The sequence below is a fragment of the Plectropomus leopardus genome, chromosome 20 (genome assembly GCF_008729295.1).
Source record: "Plectropomus leopardus isolate mb chromosome 20, YSFRI_Pleo_2.0, whole genome shotgun sequence".
Classification (NCBI taxonomy): Eukaryota; Metazoa; Chordata; class Actinopteri; order Perciformes; family Serranidae; genus Plectropomus; species Plectropomus leopardus.
In genome coordinates this window covers 28465175-28492622 of record NC_056482.1, presented here as the reverse complement: position 1 = coordinate 28492622, position 27448 = coordinate 28465175, and the positions used below count along the sequence as shown (strand labels likewise).

The following is a 27448-nucleotide window of genomic DNA, read 5'->3' as shown; positions in this document are numbered from 1 at the left end:
CAGACAGACAGAAAACAAGAGGTGAAAAGAGACATTGGAGGACATGAGGACAGCGGGTTAAGTTGGAAAAGGTGACGTCTAATCGGGTTGAGTCTGAACTCGTCGAGGTGACGGGGTCCCTCAGCGAGCGGCTGTGGGCTGAAAGACAACAGACCGACTGAGTCACGCTGGCAGAACACGACGATCATCCTCCCCTTCGTCTGTCTGTCTGTGTCCATGTGACTCAGTCTGAGAGACACACTGGCACGATGTTCACACAGAAGCCAAATCTGATCCAGTCCTCAGTGTCCACATTGAAGCTTTCACGTGAAAACAAAAATGTTTTGCAGGTGCAAATTTGAACCAAATGAGCACAAACTACAGGACGTCTCACTTTGGCTCAGTTGACCTCTAAACTTTCACTGTCTCACTGCCTTCCACATGGTGTTTTTAAGTCAGTTTATTTTCTACTTTAGATTTTGTGTCCTCAGATTCATCCTTTATGTCAAAAATAACAAAATTTGCAGTGAATGCAAAGATTTTGCCAATTTCTCTGCCATTATGCAATGGATTGTGGTAAATATAACCCAAAATTACAGGAGTTTATATCTATCTATATCTATATATCTATCTATCTATCTATATATATGTATATAATATATATATATATATATACATATACGAAGTTATATTAATTTTCTTTACACAACCCATAATATATATATATTTTTTAAATAAAGTTAATGTAATTTGGGGGTTTATTACATTTTTTAATACATTTTTATAAATTTTAATACAATTTTTAATTTTTTTTTTAGACAATTGCGACAAGTAAAAATAATCAGGACATTTTACAAATAAAAAAAAAAAAAAAAAAACTCTCTGGTGGATAAACAATGGAATTATGCCACCTGGCTGTATGTTTCTGCACACCATGAATACATTAAATTTGTAGTTTTCATACGTATTATAATGTTTCTAAAGTGACCTAGTGTACAAGCTGACTTTGTCATCAGAGGTGGCAGATGGCGTGACAACTAGGCAAGCAGCTTCAAACTACTACAGACCATTATTCGAGATTAACAAACCACAAAACCAGTTGCTTTTTAGTGAGTAAAAACTGCACTCCAGCAGCTGGGATTTTGCCACCAAAGCTATGTATTTTAAGATAAATTATGTTCTTTTCCTAACTATAAACAAGTGTGTTTTGTGCCTAAATGCGACTACACACACTTTAAGCATACTGTTTTTTAGAGTCACAAAAATAGCTATAACCTATTAAATTATATGCCAACTAATTTGATAATTTATTAATCTGTCTAAGTAATTTTATAAGTAAATGTGAAAGTTCTCTGATACTAGCTTCTCAAGTGGTATTACTTTTGATTTCATTACGTCTCTATGACAATAAACTGAAAATCTTAGGGTTCTGGACAAAAAAAACACATTGGGGATGTCATTTTTCAATATTTTCTGACATTTTATAGATCAAAAACTAAACAATTAATCGAGAAAATAATCAACAGTATTAATAATCATTAAGTCTCTAAAGTCTTTTTTTAGGCAAAAGTTTGACATAAAATACCACTGACTGTAATTTCAAACCGGTTTCATATGACGCTTTTTAATAATTTTACCAGATTTTTGTCAATAAAGACTCCTGAAAAACGGCTTTTATTTAATAAAGCAGGGGAACACGGTGGATTTGAGCTGTCTTTCTGAACGTGGCCTCAGGACAGATCAACAAGGGAAAGAAAAGCTACAAAGAGGAGCTGACAGTGAATAACAGAGAGGAACACAGATTCCCACACAGAAATGGAATCAAGCGAAACACATAAAGAGAAAGCTTATAAAAACAAATCCTGCACAAACCGTTAGCAGGAATGCAGTTAAGGCGGTATTGAGCAATTAGCCCTGTACCCTCTAGCAAAGATTCACATTTTAAAAACATCAGGTAAAAAAAAAAATACTGACGAGTTTCAACGTCAGCAAAGACAGAATGACACTTTGTGGCTCTGCTACAGTGGTGATAATCATCTAACTGTTTTTACTGGAGGCGTCATGTTTCAGATTCCAGTAAAGCTGCTCAGAAACAGATTCTCTCCACCTTCAGGTACATTTGTGGATATTTAACTCATTAAAGAGTAAAGTGTTGCCTTAAAAATTTGTCCAACTGGAAAATGTTACCTTTAGGTCCTGACCAGATTCACCATTGAATACAATTTTGTTAGATGTGGCACCTGCAATGGGATGCTCAAAATAAAAATAATGGAATTGAGGGCACAAAAAAAACGGTAATTATATTGCCCCTAAAATCCGGCCCCTGGAAAATATCTGTATTTTAATTTTAAAAACTAAAACAGAAGCTAATAAAAACTAAAGTAAAACTAAATCTTAAAATGAATAAAAATAAATTGAATGAGCAAAACCCACTCTGCAAACTAAACTAACAGAGACTAAACTGAATTAAAAACTAATTATAAAAATGAAATTAAAAAAAAATGCACATTTGTTGCAACTTATTCTAATTTTTCAACTCGTTTTTGTTTTTTCAATTGCTTAATCACATACAATAATAATAATAATAATAATATTAAGAATAATAAATAATAATTATAATAATTATTATTATTATTATGATTATTAAAAAAATAAATAAAGATGAAAAAGTCTTTTGTTGTAGTCTGTTTAGGTTTGGTTAAATATGTCAACACAAACATGATATTCCCTGTCACGACATATCTTAATTTATTACATTTCACTGGTTTGTAGCACTTAATCAACATAACATTGAAACTACAGGATAAAACACAGTAATAATGGGATGGATCTTGATTTTTCCTGTTTGACACAAAGTGGTTGGCAAGTAAAAAGTAACTTTACATTATAAACGCTTCAGTTTGTGATGATGTTTTAACTTACCTGTTGCTGCTCAGTGAAGGGCGATTGTAGGACGTGAACTTCTATCAGCTGCTGTAGTTTGTCTATCGAAGCAGGGAAGTCCTCTCTGTTTCCCAGAAACTCTGAAGACTACAAACAAAAAGAGACAGACACGGATTACTTTTTATCAACTTTCATCACACTAACCCTTGCACACTACCTCTGCCTCATGTTTCACAACCAGCAGCTTTGGCAGCGACCAAACAGAACTGGCAGAAAATTAAACTAAAACACAACTCCTCCCGCATCAGTTCATCGGATCTTACTGGCTGCTGAAAGAAGTGAAAAACTCTTTCAAAAACATACTCAGTCTGCACTCTAGATGCACACTTTGGTTGTGTTTCATCAGCAGGACATTCTGCAGATTGTTTTTCCTGAGAGTCTAGATGCCATCGTCAATCAAGGCAACACCCAACTGGCAAAACATCCTCCTCTGATTCTCAAACAAACGTTTTCATTTGTGTGGAATGGAGAGAAACAGGAAGGGTTGCCCTCCAGACTGAATACGCTGCGTTCACAGCACAGAGACGATGTCCTAAATACCACCACAGCCGTGTCCCATTTGAGATTCAGAATAAAACACATCAGGAGACTGAAGTTTGTCAGCTGGTTCAGTCAGATTCAGACAGAGAAAGGAGAGTTTAAAGTACTATAACAGATATCCCATAATATACAGATGAGCTTCAGTTCAATTCAGATTGTATGCTTAAATTTTGAAAATAAATAAATAAATAAATAAATAAATGTTTGAAAAAACAGAATACAAATAAATAAATATTTAAAAAAAAAATATATATATATAGATAGATAAAACAGTTAATAATAATAATTTTTAATTTCAACAATAATATCAATCATACATCCTGGGTGGGTGGGCAGGTGACACATTCACCTAAATATTTAAAATGTGTTTTTTTCCCACCAGTAAAAACATCAAAGTAGCATACAACTTTTATTTCAACAAAATTTTAGGCATTTCCAAGAAAAAAAAAAGATGCAGAAATGGCAAAAAATCATGAAAATATGTCTTTGACTCTTAAATTTCTGTTTTGTGTATGTGTCCAACCCAATGTTGAAACAAAACATAATGCAACTTTATAGCATCTTTCATCATGCATGTGATAAAAATGCACATTAATAATAATATTAAATAGTCCACCAGGTAGTTTACTTTTTTTTCTATTGGTTGTATTTTGACAAGTAACTGTTAAAAATAGATAAAGCCAATCCATAAAAATACCTATATTTAATTAAACCTATCTGGAAATGAACTTCTGTCCTAAAAAGCAGCAGTGCAGTCTGTCAGGTAATAAGAGTGATTGTGTCCTGGAGACTTTCACATCTACCTGTCAGTGTGTAAGGTGAGCGACAGGAAGCAGGGGGTCGTGTAAACAAGCGATCTGCTAGTGTCTACTATGATGGATTGCCTCCCTCTGTGTGGAGGTCACGGCTCAACTCGAAAGTGCTTATTTTTACCACTGACAAGATCAAATTGTAATTATGAGTGTCTGAAAACATTATAGAAGAGATCCCATCAGAGAAATACCCTTTTGTTAAAGAGTAAGATCCTTTCATTTATCTGATAACAGCACTGAAATCGCCAAAAACACCAGACTCATTTTATTTCTTGTGACTTTAAATGAAGTGTGTTTTGCGATATTAAAATTGCTGTTTAATGGTGGCTTTGGCAATGGCAATTTCAGGGCTGTTTTTGGTTAAATTAAAAACATCTTACTGGTCTGTGTTTGAAGGAATCCTTTCCATAATCTTGTCAGACAGTTATGATAAGAATCTGATCCTGTCAGTGAAAAACAAGCACCTTTAACCCTTTGAACCCGGAGCAACATCGCTTTTCTTGTACTGTGTTCACAAGTATTAAAACTTGCGAACGCTGAGCAAATTGGAGCGACTTCTTTCAAAAATATTGGGAAAAAAAGGCAATGAGTAAAACTAAAAATGTTCTGCAAATTGCAAGAGATTTAGATTTTTTTTTTTTTTAAAGCTAGGGGAAAAATGACCTGGGAAAAGGGAAAAAAGCTTGGGGAAAACTATATTTTTAATTATCATAATTTATAATAATTTATCATTAGATATTTCAAATTATTTTACAAAATTATTAGAATGTGTTGAGCACTTTTCACAGTTTTTTTTTTTTTAAAGAAAAACTAAAAAAACATTCTTTTTCATTTTTAAAAAACAAATTTTTAGGTAATTGTATTGTACTTTTTACACATTTCTTACAGATTTTTAGGTAATTTCTGTCATTGCTCATTGTCTTCTTCCCATGTTTTTGCAAGAAATCAAGCCAATATGCTCTGATTTCAAAGGGTTAAGTAGACGTTAATTGACTGTATACACAGAGTGGTTACATTGCAACCTTTTTCAGCTCTGCTGACTGCAGTGCCCTTGCTGAATAAAGGACCTATTTAAAATAATGTTCAGATTAGTCACTTAGACACACAAACATGAGGAAAAAAGGGTCCAGGTTGAAAAATACCAAAGTTATATTTTAAAGCAAAACTGGAGAAAACCTTTAATATTTTCAGTTTGAGCAGCTAAATGTCAAAATGCTGATAGTATATGTTCAGAAATGGTCTATACTGTTCTGAGGCGTTGATAACCACAACTTAAATCTGCAGGTTGAAGCCTCCCGCCCACCACTGTTTGAAACCCATCACAGAGAGCCATTGTGCTGAAGCGGCTAACCCGGGTGGCTCATATGTGTGTTTTTATCTTAAAGGAGGGAGAAAATCTTCATACACATATATATAAATAAAAACTACAGATGGACAGCAGGCAATTAATTCCCTCACTCTCCATATGAGTGGATGCATTCACAACATGAGTGGGCTGTGTGTTCATGACACAGTGAGTCTGTGTTGTCTGATTAAATGCAATCAAAACAAGTCCATTGTGTTTTAATCCCTCTGAGGGAGATTACATGCATCGACAGGAGCTCGAGGGAGCAGAGAGGGATTTCTACTTGTTAGAAGGATGATGGAAGTAAGACAAAATAAAGTCTCAATATGCAGCATTTAAGTAGCGTTTGGACCCAACAAAGTCCTTTCTTTTAAAAAACAGCTCATTATAAAGTAAAATAGTGCCTGGTGAATGTGGGATGCTGTGATTCTCCTTGTTACGGTCCAAATTATGTTTATATGCTGCTAATTTGTTTCCTAATTACATTTTGAGGAAACAAATTATGAGTATATAAAGTTGTTTCTATGAGACAGGGTTGTACTGTGAGAAAAACACCTGATATTGTCTAAAGTTTAAAATGAAACTTAAAATAAAAGATCGTTTGTGCTACTTCAAACGATATCTGCATCACTAACTCACTAATTCTCTAAATGTTGGAAACAACAGTATAAAAAAATATAAAAACAGAAAAAGCATCTTTAACAAACACTATGTCTCATGAGGTCTACACCAGTGATACTCAACTAACAGCCTCCTATACAGAAATTAGAAAACATCAAAATTTGGCTTGTTTATCAAAAAAATGCCAGTGGTGGATCCCCTCTGACAGAGGGTACAGGCCACAGGTCCTAGCTAAACCCTAATGTCCTAAAATCTGAGAAATGTCCTAAAATCTTAAAAATGTCCTGAAATCCTAAAAATGCCCTAAAATCCTAGAAACATCCTTAAATCTGAGAAATGCCCTAAATTCCTTGAAATGTTCTCAAATCCAAGAAACACCCTGAAATCCTTGAAATGTCTTGAAATCCAACAAATGTCCTGAAATCTTAGTAACGTCCAAACATCCTAAAATCCAGCAAAAAAGTCCAAACATCCTAAAAATTTCTAAAAACCTAGATATACCCTTACATCAGAGAAACATCCTAAAATTCTGGAAATATCCTAAAATCCTAAAAATTTCCTAAAATCCTAGAAACCTCCTAAAATCCCAGAAATGCCCTAAAATCCTAAAATGTCCTAAAAATCCTTGAAACACATAAAAAGCTGCTGCGATTGCCCCCTGGACTCCTGTCATTTTACAGAAGTGGCCCCAAAGCAAAGCAGGTTAAAAGTTCCTGCTCTAGACTTTTGCGAGCTAAACATAACTGCTCGACAAAAGACGCGACGTCAAAACCAAGATACAATGGGAGCTTTAGATTATTGACAACCTGGCAGCTGTACTAGACGTGCGGTATGTGCCGAAGGCATCAACGCAGGCTGGCTCTAATTATCTACGACTTAAAAATAATCAAAACTAGGTTAATTGTTGTAACACTTTTGAACCTTTAAAATTAATTTGCAATGATTCTTTCAAAGCAATTAGTCAGCCACAAACGTGATACCTGGAATTGGTGAAGAAAACTTTACACTTACGATGTTTTTAAAACAAAAAAAAACTTTTTTAAAGCTAATCACAGTAGTTAGGATACACAACAGCCATGAGTTATGGTTATTTCGTATCCTAAGTTATTCCAAGGATTAAATTACATAAATTATTCAATAGGAAAGCCTTAAATAGACTAAGTTGAGTATTTTTTTTCATTACAAGGACTTTAAAAGGAACAGCCTTTAGCTAACTGTCCAAATACATGTTACTGAGCTCATTTTTTCAGCAGTAAAGTTTAAAAAGATCAACTTTATCTCACGATTCTGACACTATTTAACAGCTTCTGAGCTGTAAAATGTTTTTATAATACTCACTGCAGGGTTTGGAGAGAGAGAAGCGTTCATGATGACGGACGGACTCAAAACTAATTTCCTGACTGCAGGCTCAGACCACAGGGGGTTGTGTGTGTGTGTGTGTGTGTGTGTGTGTGTGTGTGTGTGGGTTGCACTACTGTGTACATGGAGATGACCCTAACTACAACCTCCCACTGACCAGAATGGACGAGCAGACGCAGAGAGAGAGAGAATGTGAGTTTGAGCTGGTTAATATCCGGCCAGAGTTTGTCTGTTTCTGTGGTTGATTGATCAGTTTACTCAACCTCTCATTTGTGTGTGTGTGTGTGTGTGTGTGTGTTACAGACCTAAACTTCTACACTGGGTCAATCTTATTCGCTCAAAAACAGTTGCACAACAGTCTAGATGAAAAGGAAAAATGTTAACAAATGCAAATGCATCATTATCTAGTTAATATATAATAATAATAATAATAATAATAATAATAACAATAATAATAATATTATTATTATTATTATATTTATTATTATTATTATTATTATTATTATATATTATATTATTATTCTATTATCATCATCATCAATTGTTATTAAATATTAATTATTTTATTTTTTGGAATTCTTTTTGTTTTATTTAATTTATTTTTCAATCTTTTTCTTTTTTTAACTTTTTTTTCTGCAAATGTTCTGGTTATTTTTCTTTTTTTTTTTGTTTTGTTTAAGAAATCAAACCAATTTGCTCAGGTTTCAAAGAGTGAAGGATCTGAATAATTCCTCCACTGGTTGTGACATCCCGTAGAATCATGGAAAATTAAAAAAGTTAATAATTTAAAAACTTTACTTTTTAAAAAAGTAAAAAAATTTCAAAAATTTCAAAAATTAATGGTTTTTAATATTCTAACTGCAACTTATACTGTATTAACTCAGTTAATACAGTATATACTGCACAATACGTTTATGCTGAATTGACACAAAAAACTATTGATAAACTAAATTTAATACATTCTTAAATCTATAATCACCATCTAAGCATCCAATATTAAGTCTTGGCCTATTACTAATTTGGGCTTTTAATGTCCAGTCCCATTAAACTCAGAATAAACAAACTAACCGTGTGGGAACACAGTCATCAAGCCCAGTCAAGTCAGTGCTCGGGAATAAAAAACCTTGACTAAAGCTCAGGTTGGGCTGGCTCACAGAGTTACAGCCGTCACCCCCCCATCTGAGATGGAACAGTCCTAATTCCCACCCCAGGGTGTGTCTGGGTGGGGCCTGATGACTGTGGCAGGTCGCCAGGTCGGACACACCTTGATAAGCAGGCAGGTATGAGGAGGGCAGAGCCTCGCTGCATGTCTGCAGCTCGCTCTCCCTTTTTGTTGACTTTGTTCTCCTCAGGCCTTGTTTCTCTTTATTACACAAACAGAAAAGGTTAAATGTGACAAGATGCTGCGACAATCATTGAGTTAGCTTTTCTTAAAAGTTTAGCAGTTGTGACGTTACAATTTTAAAGGGATTATCCTTTAGGATGACAGCAGCATTTGAATATAGTATTTTCTCATCATTGTGGAGCAAAAGTCAGCAGTCAGTTGCACCAATCATTTATGAGCTTCGTCTTACGTAACGATGTTATATCCACACTGAACAATAGTTGGTTTGATCATAAAGCTGTGCGCATGTTTGGCTGCACCACAGAGACATAAGGTTCAATTTAGCCACGCTGACCAAAATACTGTTGTAGCCTGCTGTCATAGCGAACTTTCACAGTGCTTTTTGGCATACGTTTGGGATGCAAAAAGGCACCTTGCATGCACATGAAATGCCAGTGAACAGTATCAGGGAGGAACATGGCCGAACAAAACCAGTCACAGTGTTATTATAGATGGCAACAGCAGTGTCTGCATGAAACGTGGCCCTACATGCACCTTCCAGCTCCTTATATAACCTTGTTACCAGCTGCCTTTCAACCTGACGCCACCCTGTCAGCCTCGATCCACCTTTCATCATGCTAACAGGTGGATTTTGGCGTTGATATCTTGCACTGAAATCACTGTAAAAGCGGTGGTGAAGATCTATTTAGTTATTTAGTCTGGCTTTTAATCAATGTAAACCTTTTAAATCATTTTTTTTACATCAATTCTCTCATTTTCACTGTGTTTACTGGTCTATGTACTTTTTACCGTCACTTTTATATTTCAGTCATCATCAACGGACTTTGGATTATCTAATCCTAAAATTCATTATTATTAATAATATTATTAGAAACTTTGGAATAAGAACAGGCTAGATATATGCAATTGCCCACTTACCTACTTACTTTATATGTATTTATCGACAGGCCATATAATTTGCTTCTCCTCATCCCCCAGGGTATCTCACATTTCAAAATAATGTGCCAGGACACCTGCTATTTTACGGACTTTACGCCTACTACTATGGGGTTCGCTGTAACAAGTAACAACATATGTCTTAATTTCCTTTACCATAAAACTTTGAGCACTTTTACAGTAAACTCCTCCAGTATTTCATCAGAAATCTACCATCTATTGATAAAGTAAAATCACACTGTGACTCGAGCAGCAGCTCAGGGGAGCGTCCCATTCTTTTCAGATGAGACACTGCAGACTCTCCCTGTTTGAACAAATAACAATATGCAGTCAGGTGAGGTCGCTTCTCCGCTGGTAGGAAGTTATGACTCACTCTCATCTTTGTCATTTACATAGTCTGTCTTTACACTGTGTATCCAAACTCTCAGACGTTCAGACTATCATGTTTTGTCCATGTTTTTTCCCTCTTTTGTTTATTTTTTTAGCATATAGGAAATGCATTTATATGAAAGTTTTTTTTAAGTGCTTGACCTATTCACAATTAAAACTTTGATACAGGGCACATCAAACATTTATAAAAACTCACACAACTTGGAGTTTAGTTTGTTGCCCAAGGACACGTCAATGCATAAATTGCAGGGACCAGGAATCAAACCACCGACCATCTGATTGCTCATTGCTTTTCCCGGATAAATAAAATAAATAAATAAATAAACAAAAAGGGTTAAATCTAAAAAAAAAAAAAAAAGGTAAATCCAAAATATCATGGGTATTTGTTTCTTTTTTAAAAAATAAAATAAAAAACAAAAATAAATAAAATTACATTTAAAAACACCAGAATGCCTCATATCTGAGGACTAAACATGTTCCTGTCTCATCAGATGACCTGAAATGTCATGATAACGACACAAGTCATTACTCAGCAAACACATCCATGTGTGGTGAAGTTTACCCGGGAACTCCCCTACCCAGCATGCCATGCTCATGACTCACAGCTGCGGTATGTCACCTTGTGTGCTGGTGGACTTTGATCCAGCAGCGGCTTTAAATTGGGAGTGAACAGCAGGAGACACCCTGCAGGCTCATTAACTGACCAGGAATGTTTCATCAGGAGGGAAACAGCTTCTTATGCAGCTCTGACTTCAATAACACTCAGTCAGAAATTAGATGCAATTACACAAATGTCACATCACATGCTTTTTATATAAAAACATGTGTGGCGTCACATTTTACAGTGAAGTTCAGCAATATATCAATTCAACTTTATTGAACTTTATTATAACATTATTTTTTAAAAGCTTTATTACATGAGTAGCTACTTTATTTGAGCAGTATTTTAATTAAGATTTATTGTAACAGTATTCTTTTTTACTTTATTATAACAGGGTTTTTTCTTTTACTTTATTACATGACAGAAGCTACTTTATTTAACATTTTTTGCTGTATTTTTAAATTTTATCATAACAGTACTTTAACTTTATTATAATGGGGTACTTTTTTTTAAACTTCATTTTAGCAGTATCTTATTCAACTTTATTATAACAATATGCATTTAACGTTATTATAACTGTACTTTATTTAACGTTATTGTAAGACAGTAGCTACTTCATTTAACTTTATTGTAACTGAATTTTGTTTTTTAATAATGTACAGTATCTCAGAGGATATTTTTTTTTAAAAAATCAAGAAATACATTGTGTATTGAAATATATTATTTTAACACTATTGCCCAGCCCTGATACACATAGTCTTTTTTTAAAATATAAAAAGAAAAACACAAGTGGTAAATGTGAGTGAGTTTTTGCCAGACTAATTTGTGCATTCAAACAATCTTTGCCTCTTTGCCTCGAGCACCCTGAGGGACTTAAGACATTTCATGCAAAGGATACACGTAAAGCCCGTTAAGTCCTTTGTTTTGCAAATTTTGAGTTTTGTGACTACCAGTTTTTCTTGCAACCAAAGCATCGACAGAAAGATCGAAATCATATTTCTGCTACACAAATTATGTTCAATCTACTGTAGCAATTCTGCTAAATCCTTTTCTTCTGGGGGAAACCCTTAATTTCAGCATTCATATGCTGCCGCAGACTCCTCTCCTCTGTTTTGAGGCTTTCCACCAGATGTTCGAACCTGGCTGCAGGAATTTGCTTCCACTCAGACAAAAAAGCGTCAGTGAGGCCAAAAACACATGTTGTTCCACTTCATCCGAAAGGTGTTAGATGAGTTAAAACAGAGGCAGTTCAGGTCAGCGCTCTGTGCAAGATAGTCAAGTTGCTCCACACTAAACAGGGAAAAATAATTTCTTTATTGCAGTAACATTCCTAAAATGCATCTAGGAACATTTGAACTAAGGGGCAAAGAGCCAAAGTACAGAAACAGGGTTGTCCAATTAGTTCTGGCCACATTTGGTGTCTTTAGAAACTTTGAGATCAGATAAAAGATAAAGATAGATAAGATAAAGTGCAGTTTACTCGAGTTTGTACAAATGAAACCAAATGTTTGCCGTCTCTCGTTACATCACAAGAACAAGTCAGTTTGGTCCTGCAGGATCAGCTAATCCTGCTCCTAATCCAGAGTGGACTGAGCAGTGTTGTATACATGCAGCTCTCTCTCTGCAAACCAGACTATATAACACAGCAGAACCAGTTTGTCTGTACTCAGTGATGCAGTGAATAACCAACATATCACCTCTCCTGTATTTGCTCTCCCCCTCTCTTTGCTCCTCCCCTGTTAATTAAAGCAGAGCTGAACCAGTTCCTCTGTATTTAACAATTAGTTAAAGATCACATCTCTCTCCACACTATCATTATCATTATTGTGTGAAACGGGACAAAACAACCAGTTTCTGCGACCAGTTTCTACAGAATATGTGTTTAATTCTCCACATCATGTGCTGTCACTCTGCATCACTTTCTAAACTGTATATTCTCTGGCATTAAAAGATGATTAGAGAATTTGTGGGAAAAAATCAATTTGGCACCAAAATGCGGCTCACAGCCAAACTTACTGAGAGTTTGAGTATCAGGATTTTCATTTTTAATGCTTTTGTATAAATAGAGAAGGTAAACTGTGCCAAATAATGTGTCTACACACACCGTAGACATGGCAGATTTACAAAATAACTGGTAAAGCAACACATTTTCAGTCCCAGCTTGTCAAATGCTGATGCTTGGTCGGTGACCTGTCTCATCAAAATATAAAGCACTACCCCGGTATCAGTTTTGGATGCTAATTTCTAGTTTCCAATTTCTTCTCAAAATAATCTTCCCATTTTCAATACAGGAAATGTACTCTTTCGGAAAATTATATGCATGCAGTCAAAATGTAAGTCAAAATGAACTTACAACATAAATAATAACCGTAAAAAAAAGAAATGTTTAAGCAATAAAAGCATGCAGTTAAATAAAAAACAAACAAACAAACAAAAAAAACATTATGGTTTGGCAGTATATTAGCTTGACTGTTGGTGTCACACTTGACAAGGTGGGTGGGGGTCTTTTTTTTGTGTTATTTTTTTAAAAATATTTTCTTTTAAATGCATGTGTCCTTTGTATCATTCTGTGTCCCCTCCACCCATATTGTCTCATAACGCCTCTGTTTGTCTGTGTTATACCGATGGGAGACTGACCAAGCGTGGGTTTTTGATGAGCTGAGAGTGAGACTTGGAGTTGGATAAAGTACAGTTTTTTAAAAAATTAGTTCTGGTTACATCAGTTTGTCGCCTGCACATTATGTACACTAGGCTGATTAATGGCATGCTTTCATTGCATTCAGGTTTCACCACAGGTTATTTTAGGTTTGGAAAAACATAGCGCTTGCCACCACCCAAATGCATCCCAAAACACACACACAGGTGTGCAGGGTTGGGTTTGCAACCTTCTTACAAAACTCCTCCTCAATAGTAACAATAGTCCTCACCAGACAAAGAGTAGCATCAGCCAGTCTGCTCTGATATTAGGCAGAAAGTCGAAAGAAAATCTCATATTTTAGGTTTAATTAGCTGCATAAAATTTCTATAATTCTCCAGCGCTAATATATACAAAAGGAATGCCTGCAGATGGACAGACAGAAAGATGTGCAGCTAATGACGACTTTCAAACTCTTTCACTTTCTCGTCTCTCAGTTCACTTCCATAACTAGATCATCAACAAAAACAACAACAACAACAACATCTACTCTCCAAGCACTGCAGCCCCCACCCAGCACCCACCCAGCCTGCACCCACTCGGCCCTCCGACGAGGCTTAATGAGTAATAAGCACTGGGTGACCACAGTCTTGGAGTCAAGCCAACTTTCCCAGATGCCAAATTGAAGCCTGGAGGTACTGCATAATGCAAAACAACACTCATTAAAACTTGGGAGGAAAAAAACAAGGAGCTATAAAATGCAAAAACGCGCTAAGATGCATTTCAGGAGAAGCTCAGTGGCAGTTTTGAAATGACTGAGATGAATAATTAGGACTCTCAGGCGTCCATTAGCAGGAGAAATTACAAGATGTACAAAATGGGCTCCAAAACACACGCATGACCCTAAAATCTAAACCGTTTGGCCTGAACATTATGGCGAGGTGGGGAATGTGAGCTTTGGAAAGGCTGATGAAATGGGATGAAAGGCTTTGCAGAAACATATTGAGAGGCATTCAGATGAGTTCAGGGAGATAAAACGGCAGTTTGCAGTTAAAGTAAAGTATAAGTGTGTGTGTTTTAGAAGAAGAGATTTTAAGAACTGTAAATTTCCCGATAGAATCTACCTTCATTATAACCTATACCGCAATAGTTTTTTCTTAGTATTTTACTTGTAGATTTTGTATATCAAAAATCCTTGTCACAATATTTTGTGAAAATCAACTAAAACACATCACTACACTGGCAGACATTTAAACTTGTGTAAAATAGTAAGTCAATATTTCATACCAATTTTGATACCAAGGAAGTATTGACATTAAATTTACCTTTTAAGGCCTTTAACATGACAACAATAACTTCTTTTTTCTTAGTTTAAAGCTGAGAAAGACAGAATGATTGTAGGAAACATTAACAAAGAGAGAGCAAGAAAGAGCGGCTGGTAGCTGTTTATCAAAACTGAACAAAATGAGCTATTGATATCATTTCAAATACTCAGAATTTATATGTATCAATAAATTGATAGTTGTGACAACACTAGAACAGACTGTAACGTCAATCAAAAACTATCTTCCTTGATAATTTGATATAAGATTTCATTTGCACAAAAAAGGCAAAGACAACTAAAAGAGCTGGACGTGGATACTAAATAATTGTCACGAATGGCACGCCATATTATTAATTTATCAACTTGTTATTTCAACAAGTTTTTTTTAAAAAAGGTTCCAATTCTAGTCGTAAATCAAATATTTAAATGTTTTAATTAAACAGCACAAACTGTAGGCTTGTTTCTGACTCAAAAATATGCCAGCTGAATCAGATTTGTCTGTTTAATACAAATATTTAAATATTTGCTTCTTTTTGTCTATATAGAGTTTACTGTGGGGTTCAGCGGGATGTCAGTCTGATGCTGACGTTCACGTAATACAGTAAACAAGCTGCCTGTATGAAAAACTAAGAGACAAGACATTTAAGGAGAATCAGACTGAAAATGTGGATTCCTCTCTCCTTATCTTGTTTCTGATATTGCAAAACACACATGTTGAGTGCACAGACCATTAACCCAAAATATTTCCTCCAACAGTGGTGAAACTTTGGTATTCTGTGAAGTGTAAACGTTGCACTGCCTTCAGTCTCATGGCCTGAATACTTAAATTCAAATCACCTGTAAAGGTTATATGAAGTACCATAAATATTTTAAGTTCAATGCATCCCAGGAGTTATTTCTGGTATACTTCTGCTTCTGATTTGTAAAAGTACACAGTGTACATCAACAACAGCTTTCTTTTGACCTTCATGGAGTTCAGTGCTTCAAAACACACTTTCAGTTCATGAAAGATCTTATCTGGGCTTTAATTAGCTACTTAAATCAGCCACAGTTACTTATTTGGAAAGGGTTGAAAGGGTTTTATAAACTTTGACTCCAATGATTTGTGCAGAATATGTGCACCTCAGTAACAGAAGATCCCCCTGAGACTTCGGTCATTCAGAGCTAATAAACTCTGAGGTCCAATCCCAATGTTAAAACATTTGGTTTCATTTGCACAGTGGCTGTCCCACTGTCAAATCATCAAGTGCATGAGGGATGTCTTTCAGACATTAGACCTTTATGCACATTTTGCATTCATCTGCACTTAATTTCATTGTAAAATAACAGATTCTCTCACACGATACTCTGCAGTAATAACACCTCCAAAACAGTCAGCTGTGGAGATTCTGGGACGTGCTAATTTGACTGATTCAAAACACTCAAAACACACATTACACATGGCAACAATTTCAAACACAAGCCGTCTTCATTTTAACTCACAAGATTCAAAGACAAAAACGGGACACATTTTCCCCACGAATACAACATGCTGATGTTATTAGCACAAGCCTATGGCATTTTGCATTGTATAAATTAGCATATAAATGCTAGTGGAGATATCATGAAACCAGGAACAACAGCAACATATAAAATTCGACACAATTACAAGATAGACTGACGTTTTCTCAACAAATAAAATATGCTAACGTTTTTAACACAAGCCTATGGTGTTATACACTGTATAAATTAGCCCAGCAGCTAGCGGAGATTTAAGAGACTAAAACAGTGGATATTTCATTTCCTATAAATTCTTTACAATAAAGTGGTTTTGGAGTTTTAATAACTTTGATAATGAAGCTGCCAAAACAGGAAATATTGGTTTTTAATTTGCAGGGACTTAACATGAATGCATAATAAAATAGGAGCATCATCATGTAGAAATGAGATTGCATAGATGTCTGAATTGAGAATGGGATTAATTTATTTATTAATTTATTTATTGGATTAATCGTGCAGCCCTAGAGAGAGCCATTGTGAAACCTGTGGTCTTAGATCACATTGTGAGTCTGATGATTTTACAACTTAGTTGACTCATTTAATTAAACTGGAATTAAGTAAGACAGGACAAATAGATTATGCAAGTTGATGACGTGTCACTACTTGCATTTTTGCATACTCACATCAGTAAAGAATGCTGCTATCGTAAAGTATGTGGCCTCGAAACAAAGTATTGTCTGAGTCTGTGTGTGAAACTACTTCTAGAAAGCCAAGAGCCATGACATCAGTTCATTCAAGAGGATTATCAGAGAAAAGGTGAGTTTCTGCCAGGTACGACCAGATTACGACATACAATCCCTCCCTGCCTGCCTGTATCAGAAACTGATATTTGTATTACACAACACACTGATATGGACACATCATAGTTTAACGAGGAGCTGTCTTCTAAAAGGTGAGTCGACAACGTCACCATTGACATAAATGGAAATGTACAAAAAGTATGTGATGTTACCATTCCAAACAATTTTGCATGTGTTGACGTAACCATTCAAGACTCACACCCTCATTCCTCACATACTCGCCTAACACCTTCCTACTTTCCCATGATTCACTGCTGAGTTGCACTCGTTGCACTCTAAATCACAGTCTTCTCAAATGCTTATTATTAATAATAATTACTATAATAAAACCAATATTCAGCTGCAACAAATTGTGTTTTTAGGATGTTTTTCATCATTTATCATCATTCTGAGAAGAGAAAATCATGACCCAGATAACAATTTTGATGAGTCACAGCAGGCGGCATAGTAACACTTAACTGCTGTGACGAGTGATTGAAGTCTTCATGTTAACACCTCACCGGTGAGTGACTTAAAAGACTTAAAGACTGCTAACAATTTACTCCACAGTGACACTCTCTACTGTACCTACAAATTAAAGAATAAACACTATCAGAGAGTTCATTCATGTTTCTTGCCCCACAATAAACATTTAGCACCCACTGTTATAACAAGCTGCACGCTAACTCTTAAGCATACACTGTGTTGCTCTTAATTCACTGTAATATTGAATTATGCTGCATTCACATGGAATCAGGCCAACAGTAGACAGCAAAATGGATATCATTTTAGTGTTCAAGAGCGGTAAAATTAAAACCACACACTTTAAAGATGTAATATGGGAACATCCTACTTAACAGAATTTACTGATGTTACAAAAAATGCTGTTAAAAGAGGAAAAATTGAAAGAAACGCAATATGACGTGCAATAAATATGTGTACAGAACAACCTCCATTAAAATAATTGTGTCGACAAACAAATTGCTAAAATTATACATGAAATGTGAATAAACATGAGAAATTTGATGTATAAATGTATTCAATTAAAAAAATCACTACTGTAAACAATCTGATAATCAGAAAGAAACAGTCGTCCGTGTTCAGAATAAACCACTTGACTGACGTGAGACTTGTAACACGGAGTGACTAACGAGCCACACAGAGAGGCTTTTTTAGAGCATTATGGGAACTTTCTCCTGCTCTACATAAATCCCATTGCGTTAATGATTGATGGGCACCAGATGCCACCTCGGGGTGTTCCTCATACCAGACGACTTGACATTTGTGTGATAATAGCAATGAATGCGGCACACAATAGACGGCTTGTTCCGTGAAACTTTGGGGCGGCAGAGTCTAAATACTTGCGCTGTTTTATAGAGTCACGCTCATGTTCCTGCCTCACGACTTTGAACTGAGAGCGACAAATATGGACAGAAGAAGTGAAACACGCTCACCCACAACATGCCACGCCCACAACTACCATTTTTGGTCAGCGTCAAACAGGAATGGTCTATATTTGGGTACATTTTTGTATAATATGAAGCATTACTGACCTCTGCGTCCATTAGAGCAGCTGGTTATGATAAAACATTTATATTATTTTGCCAGTTAAGGATTTAGATCACCCAAGGGACTGTTGGTTATTTATGAGGGAGCTTTGGGGGATGGTGCAGAGACCTGGAGCACCGTCATGACCTAAGTAAATTGATGCAATACCATAAAAACAAAAAAGGAGCATCACAAAGGCAACAAACAACTTGGTAAGAAGTTCCAAAAATGAATCCAGAAAATGTCTGGGGAATAAAATAAATAATACAGTCAATAAATAAATAAAATAAAATTAACATATCTTTAAATAATTATCATAAATACATATTTAAAATTATGTTAGAGAATTATTATAATTTTTTAAACATTTTTTTCAAGTCTTGCCTTCTTTTACTTTCTGTTTTGTTATTTTCTTGTACTTTTGACTAATTTCTTGTTAATTTTTGGGGTCATTCCTTCTTTTATTTCGAAATAAATCAATCCAATTTGTTTAAAGTTTAAAAGGCTCAATCGTTAATTTCAGATTTTACATGAAAGTGGAACATGTAAGTATCTTTATGCAATTTTTAAAATTCTTTCTCAGGTTGAGTTTCGTTGCTGAGCTCCACAAACAGCAGATCTAATGATTTTCGCAGTGCTGCATGCCTCGGACGGGATGTGTGTGATCACTTCTGCAAACACGAAAGGATGGGAATGAAGAGAATGAAGACAAACAGACCTACTTTTCTGCTCCTTACAGCTCACAAACAGACAACACCCTGAAGAAGAACTCATCACACAGCAATAGCTGCACACCGCAACATTATGCAAACTTGTCTTTGTGTCATTGAGAGAACGGTGACCTGGATAATATCGACAGATCAGACGAAGCATTCATATTGAAATTATCTGAAAAATGTTCACTGTCAAGATTTTTACATAACTTTACCTCTGCAGATGATTAAGGCTTGAATAACAAGTTTAGTCTGCACAGATTCAGATGGGCTCCAGGTGCATTTAACCCTTTGAGACCTGAGCAAATTGGCTTTTCCTTCAGAAAATTGTGAAGAACACAATGAGCTATTTCACAAGAAAATCCCCCCCAAAATTAGCAAGAAATTAGTACCTAAAAACAAATAAACACAAAAGGTCTAAACAAAAATAAATGAGAAAATTACCATAACAAAGTGAGAAAAAAATATCTTTTTTTATTTTGTTTTTGTATGACATAATTTTATATATATGCAATATGCAATAAATATGCAATTCTAAGAAATAATAAGAAAATAAAAAGAGTTTTCTGGATTTCTTTTGCTTTATTTGGATAATATCTAATAATCTGCCACCTTTTACTGTTTTTCTTTTGCTTTATTTGGATAATATCTAAATAATTTTTTGGATTTTCTTTTGTTTATGTGGATAATATTTAATAATTGCCCACAGTCACCTTTTACTGTTTTTTTATTTGACTTTTATTTATTATTACTATTATTATTACTATTATTAATAATTTATTTATTTATTTATTTTCAACTTTCCAAATATTAATTTGCCAAGCCCTTTTCCTATATTTTCAAAAGTAATTAAACCAGTTTTCCCTCGTTTCTGGGGTTTAAATGTCTGTGAAAGGCGTCTAAATGTAGCGCAACAAAACTGATGTCGATCCAGGTTGTAAAGGGTTAAGAAATGTTTGAGTTGTTCAGAAAACAGGCAGCGTCTCCTCAAAGTTTCAGGGTGTTGTAGCCAAGCCTGAGCTCATCATTCTACTTTTATGACATAGCTAAATGCGAAGGTAATGGAGGTTTCGGTGAATGGGAGTGCACACCGAGACACACACACACACACACACACACACACACAACACACACACACACACACACCACACACACACACACACACACACACACACAGACACAGACACACAGACACACAGGTATCTGCAGGAGGGGGCGCCAGCTTTCTAAAAACAATGACATCATCTACAATCTCAATACTTAAGTCTCTCTTTTTCACACACAAAACACAAGGACCCTGTGTTATCATGGGCGGTTCGTAAAACAATGGGCCCCTGATATGTTAAGGGCCCCACCACCTCTCCTCCATGGGAGCGAGACACACAGTTTTGCATCTCTTTGTAGGCATTATGCATCTTTTTGTTGGTTTGTGTGACTTTTTGTGGTCAAATTCTGTCTCTTTGTGTTTCTTTGGTGTTGTTTTGTCATTGGTATGTCTCCATGACATAATTTTGTGTGTGTTTTTTTGTTATTTGTGTTCCTTTGTAGTCATTTTGTGCCTCTTTGAATTTGTTTTGTGTCTCTTTGTGTTTTCTTTGTGTTGTTTTGTAGTCAGATGGGTCTCACTGAATTAAATTTGTGCATTTTTTGTGTTTTTTGTGTCGCTTTATAGTCATTTTGTGTCTTTGTGGTTGTTTTGTGTATCTTTTTAGTTTTTTGTATTTCTTTGTTATTTTTGTTGTCTGTTCAGTCTCTTTGATGTAATATACAAATAAAATACTATTTTTGTTCCTTTACCATTTCTTTTTTCTTTTAATTTGAGTAATTTTCTTGTAAGTTCACTAATTTCTTGCTAAGTTGCTCATTGCCTTTTTCTACTTTTGAAAGAAATCAAGCCGATTTGCTCACGTTTCAAAGGGTTGATGAATTAAATTCTGAAAACAAAACGCTAAATGAACTTGCATTTGTATAATGCATTGCTTCTCTTTCGACCACCAGGTCGCCACACACAAGGTGCCACCTGCTGCTCAGTTAAACATTCACAAGCCCTCCCTGCTCTTCCTCCTGCTCGGAAACTCTAAAGGCTTTTGTGACTGACGAGTGCAACCATTCCTGGCAGATTTATGTGTCAGCACTTAGTTTGCCAGCTACAGTGAGTTAGTTCACCAAATAGACTTACGAGGAATCGCTTTGTCACCAAGCCTTGAAAACTGCATCACCATGTATGGTATCAAAACAAGACCTGATTTGGTCGCAGTACTTAGAGCAGAAAAACAGAGATAAAGAGAAGGAATATTGAGGCAAAAAATAGAAAACAGCCATAAGTAGAGAGTCAGAGATGCTAAATACTGATATTAAGTCTGGGTTTCAGCATTCCTAAACCAGGGGAAACATAAACATGCATGACTGACTCCTGTGTTTGCTTTAGTAGTCAGTGAGACATCAGCATCACAACAATGTTTTAAATGCAGGACGACTGCACAGGACCAGTCCAATAACCTGACACACACGTCCAAACATCTATTTAACTTCATCATTTACTTCGCTTTAATATGTCAGGAGAAGGAAGGAAACACAGTTGGGATTTTGACGTGTCGCTATTTCTGGATCCTTCTTGGCAAGTGTGTGTGGACGGTGAGTAAGGTGATAGAGACAGAGATGTGGGTGTGTGCTGAGCAAAACTATGAGAGAGAATTGTTTTCTTGTTGGTCTGGTTGGTTAAGTGTTTGGAGCGGAGTCAAGGGAAAGAATGTAGTCCCATTAAAACACATTAAAGAGATGGAGAGAGAAAGAGAGAGAGGGGGAGGGAGGTCAGTGTGAGAGAGCTGGATGTTTTATATGATCCACTGTCATGTTAAATTTTGATTTTCTGTTCAGAAAGTCATCGTCTTCTGAAGATAAAGATTTAATTTGAAAGAGTGGCAAGAGGGACGGACGTAATAACCAAAGGGGGTGAATGTGGTGTGAAGAAATCAACAGAAAGTGGGTAAGAGTGATTAGGGGAAAGTGAAAGAGGGGAATGAAAAAGAAAAAACAATGCAGAGTAAAAAAAAGAAGTTTTGCTTTACATTATATAATTACACGTCTTCCTCAGGGTGCAGGTTTAATTACTGCCACAGTCCAACCTCTTTTAAACAGGTAAGTATTGCCAGGTGCACACATTAAGTACAACCAATCACTCATCCTTTCAAGTTCAAAGAGCAGATGTCAAGAGAGGTGTGGCTTTACAAAATGCCCAAAAACAAAATGATAAACTACTTTGTAGAGTTTGTGTGAAATTTTGCCATAATTAGCATATGAATTCTTGAGTTATGGCCAAAAACATGTGTTTTGTGAAGCCTTTGACATCAAAATCTAAATAGTTCATCCTTAAGTCTAAGTGGACGTTTGTGCCAGATTGGGAGAAATTCCCTAAAGGTGTTCTTGAGATATTGTGCTCATGAGAATGAGATAAACAAAAGGTCACAGTGACCTTTGACCAACAAAATGTAATCAGTTCATTACACGTTTGTGCTGAATTTGAAGAAAATTCCAAAAAATGTCCTGGACATATAGGGATCATAACAATGAGATGGTTGCAAGGAAACAGTAACCTTGACTTTTCATCTTTGCCTGCTAAAATCTAATCAGTTCATCCTTCAGTCTAAGTGGACGTTTGTGCCAAATTTGAAGAATCTCTTGAGATAATGCATTCACAAAAATGGGCCGAATGCTAAAACTTGAAAACATAATGCTATGATTGTCACCGGAAGAGGCATAAAACCATGAACTAAAGAAAATTAAAAGTTATATACTGTACATAAGTGTAGATATTTAGATATTAGATATTTAAAAAAGGGGGAAAGGGGTAAAATGAACAAATAAAAGAAGTAAAATCTTGTCACATGTCACTATTTAGGCCTCCTGGTTAGTGGGAAAAAATGAAAAAGAGGAAAGTAAAGAAAAAAGAGGCACAACAGAGGAGAATCTGAGACACGATAGACTAAGAAGAGGAGGAGAAAGTAAGAAAAATATATTGGGAAAAAAGACAATTAGAGCAGAAAAAGATTGAAAGAAAGATAAAGAGGAGGAATACAGAAAGAGACAAACAGAAAAGTGCCAAAGGCGGAGAGTCAGAGATGCCAGCCGCTGATATTAAGTCTAGGTTTCAGCATTCCTCACCCAGGAAAAACACTTAAACATGCATGACTGACTCCTCAGTTTGTTTTAGAAGTCAGTGAGACATCAGCATCACAACAGCATTTTACATGCAGAATGCAGGACGTCTGCACAGGACCAGTCCAATAACCTGACACACGACCGCAAAGTCTATTTACCTGCTTTTCATTTACACTGTTTCTCTGCTAACACAACAACAAAAGGCCAACATTTTCTCACATAAACATTTTGGAGAACGTTAAAAATCACTAGTGGGTAAACAAAAACAGCTCATGTCAAGGCAGTGTTACTTTATAATTATTTACTCAATTATTTTACTCACAAAACTAGAGGAGGGTGAAAAAAGTTCACTCAAACTTTAGCTCCAGTTTGGTCGCCACCAACTCCCAGCACAAATGTTTGTTTTTCTTACCCACTACGTTTCACTTTTGTTTCTAAATGCATTGTAAAATTAAAATGATAAGCTAAAAGAGGCTACAATTTTTTTGTTAAAAACATAATTTGAAATAAAAAATGATAAAGATTATAAATAAATAAAATAAAATATAAAATAATTAATTAATTAAATAAATAAATAATCCATGAAATTAAATAAAAATTAATTAATTAAATTCATACATGAATTAATAAATAAAATAAAATAAAATAAAATAAAATAAAATAAAATAATTAATTAATTAATTTGAATAAATAAAAAGTTGTTTGATTTTGTACGACACACTAAAACCATGTCACAGTTTGTATTTGACCAGAGAACAACTGTATCAAACGGTACAACAGAACGCAAACATACACTCAACAATTACCTAACTCATTGTTTCTTCCAAACAAGGCTATAACCCTGTCATGGTTAAAGGTCCAGTGTATGTAAACGTGGTCGAGTCGGGGAGTGTTATTGTTATTATTGTTGTCATTAATTAACTCCTAGCTGACACTGGGGCTCCGTGTGGAGCCGGCATAAGTGACATTACCGCCGCACGCCCATCTGAAATATAGATAAGGTCTCCTCCTCCGTCTTATCGGAGCACAGTGCAGAGTACAGACAGACTCGCCCTTCCACTGAGAACAGTGGCACCATGAGAGAGAAAATAAAAATATTTCATAATCAACATGACAAACTAGTTTCATTGTCAGCTGGTGTCTGCCAAAAGTTCGGTCCTGAACAGATTTTTCTGTTTCAGTTTCAATCAGATGTAAAGATAAAGTTATAACAGCATCACCTGAGACAACAATAGCAAGACAATAATATAAATCATATTTTATGGTATGGTTTATGGTAAGCTACCAAATGTTTAATTTGTCTTTGCAATGTTGAAAATTTATATAATAAAAAAATCTATTCATTGTGTATAAATACAATATTTACAGACCAAAAAAAGTCATTATATTTTGCTGTAATGATTTTTCCCCTATATGTGCATTTGTACCCTCAAATAAACAGATGACAGCAGGAAAGGACTTTGACAACATTAAAGATGCGTACATCATAAATGGCTGCAGAAAAGGCACAAACTGGTGGATTAAAAATCACCAGAATTAAGAAAATATTGTGCTTGATACTGCTGGAGGACCCCTATAACCACCAAGAACTTGAAATCTGAGTAAATTAATTTGATTTCTTTCAAAAACATGGGGAAAAAAAAGTCAGGACTTTGAAAGGACTTTGAAAATAATGTCACGTACCAGACATGAAAAATCATTTTTTTAAAAAGCTAAGAATAAATGTCCAGAAAACTATGTTCATTATTATCATAATTATAGATTTTAAATTATTAGAAAGATTTTTTTTTCAAGACTTTTTTCGGTATTTTTTTCTTTGTCTGCTTGTTTTACTTTCCTGTTTGTTTGGATTTTTTTTTTTTTTTTTGTGAATTTTTAGGTAATTTTTCTTTTACGAATTTCTTGCCAGTTTCTTGGTTTCAAACTGTTTCCCAGGTGTCCAGTCTGCCGCTGCCCTCCAAAACCACTACAAGCAACTTTTCAACAACAACCAGCTGAACTCTGAACGAAAGTTAAAGAAAGCAGAACAAACGTGTTTCTGAGCCGATGACAACAACTTCACCGAAAGCCGCTCGTGTTAAACTCCAACAGGTAAATCATTCACCGGCCTCTTACCTGCTGACGCTCCCTCTGCGCTGCTCTGCTGCCGACTGACAGGCTGCTCTGTCTGCCTGACAGGAGTTTGCCTTGTGGGTGGGTCCAGGGTTACACCTGCAGCTCACCGGAGGCGTGCGTAACGGAGGCGCGCGCACGCACCACGCCACCGACGCGCACAGAATAGCTGTCGCTTCACCTGGGTGGCCGCCTGTTGAACAGGAGGGAAGAAAGGAGGGAAATGTGATGTGGGTGAAAAAAAAAAAAAAAAATTAAGACTCAGGCGGAAGTTCACAGAGAAAGTTTTTTAAGGAGCATGCGAATCTCGCTCTCTCTCTCTCTCTCTTGTCCATTTTTGGAGATTTAGTGCACCAGTCTCTCATCGAAATGAAACTATTCTAACTCTTTCAGGAATGTTCTCCTCCCTTGGGGCCTGTTTGGTTTCCCTCTCTGATGTCACTGTCACTTTTATTGAAAAAATGAAGCTGAAAATCTATCTATCTATCTATCTATCTATCTATCTATCTATCTATCTATCTATCTATCTATCTATCCAGGTTTAATTTCAGCACTGGGTATGGAGGACTGAAATTGACACAATAAATAAAGGTGTCAATGAATAAATTAAAATGCCAGAAATTACAATATTTATTCAATTTTCCATTTTATTTATCAATTTATTCATTTTCATATTTACTTGCTTACTTATTTATGTATTATTTTTCACTTTGCACATTATTTTCCCTATTTATTCAATTTCCCATTTTATTTTCAGTTCACGTATTTATTCATTTTTTAATTAATTAATTTAATTAATTATTTATGCATTTATTTATGCATCCTTCCTTTTCCTCCTACACTTCCACTTGAGCGTTAAATCCTTTATTTTCTGCATTCGGGTAAATTTTTCTGCACCAATTTCCAATTTTGCTTCACCACTTAAGCAAATACTTTTCTCACAAATTTCAGTTCTCATAAGACTTTTTTTGTACATAGTAGTCTTTCTCTGCCTATATTTCTAATTCTCTTCTTGTTTTCCGTGTTTGGGACTTTTATAGGGCCCTAACCTCCACAGTGCTCCCGTGAGGTCGGGACTTTATGAAGACCCAAAGCAGGAGGCATCCAAGAGTCACAGCTCCAAAAATATAATTACAGCGAGGCATAACGCCAAATGAGAGTGAATCTGGAGCTGGCTTTAACCTTCGCATGTTTACAAAGAGTATTTCCTGCATAGTGAAAGGTGAGCGGACAGACACTTTTGACCTTCAGCGGATAAATGTGAAAAATGTGTCAAACTCAGCAGGTATACATCACTCTGCAACAGGGACGCTCAAACATCAAAGTGAAGTAACAATAAGCCAAACACAGTTTTCAAGGAAAGAGGTTAAAGGGTCATTTTGTAAACAATGCTGTCATTATTTGTTAAGAGAAAGTTTGTGGCGATATCTTAAGACATAAATCTAAACTTTTTTATTGTTATTTTTAATGTGTTTATTTTGTCTTTCTAATACATGAATGAAACATTATTATTATTATTATTATTATTATTATTATTATTATTATTATTATTATTCTTTTTGTTGTTATTTATTTTAGTTTTTTAAAATTTAGATCATTTTATTTTAGGTTTTTTTATTTTGAATATTTTTTATTTTATTTTATTTTATTTTTATTTAATTTTTTTACTTTCTTTATTTGACTGTGTAGACAGGGTTGAGGGAGGTTGTGGAGAGTGGGCTTGGGTGGGTCGAGGAAAGTGGACATAATTTTCTGATGAACTGTGATCT

At 35.3% G+C, this 27448-nt stretch overlaps 1 protein-coding gene across 1 annotated transcript in view; it reads right to left on the bottom strand.

Moving 5' to 3' along the window:
- Positions 1 to 26783, bottom strand: part of LOC121960152 — a gene marked incomplete at its 3' end in the record, with an annotated part of 54200 nt that extends 27417 nt beyond the window's left edge. The window contains exons 1-3 of the mRNA XM_042509757.1: positions 26729 to 26783; positions 25683 to 25753; positions 2902 to 3009 (exon numbers count right to left, since the gene is read on the bottom strand). Coding sequence (XP_042365691.1) covers positions 2902 to 3009; positions 25683 to 25753; positions 26729 to 26783 — 234 coding nt within the window. The remainder of the gene's footprint in view (positions 1 to 2901; positions 3010 to 25682; positions 25754 to 26728) is intronic.
- Positions 26784 to 27448: the final 665 nt, after the last annotated feature.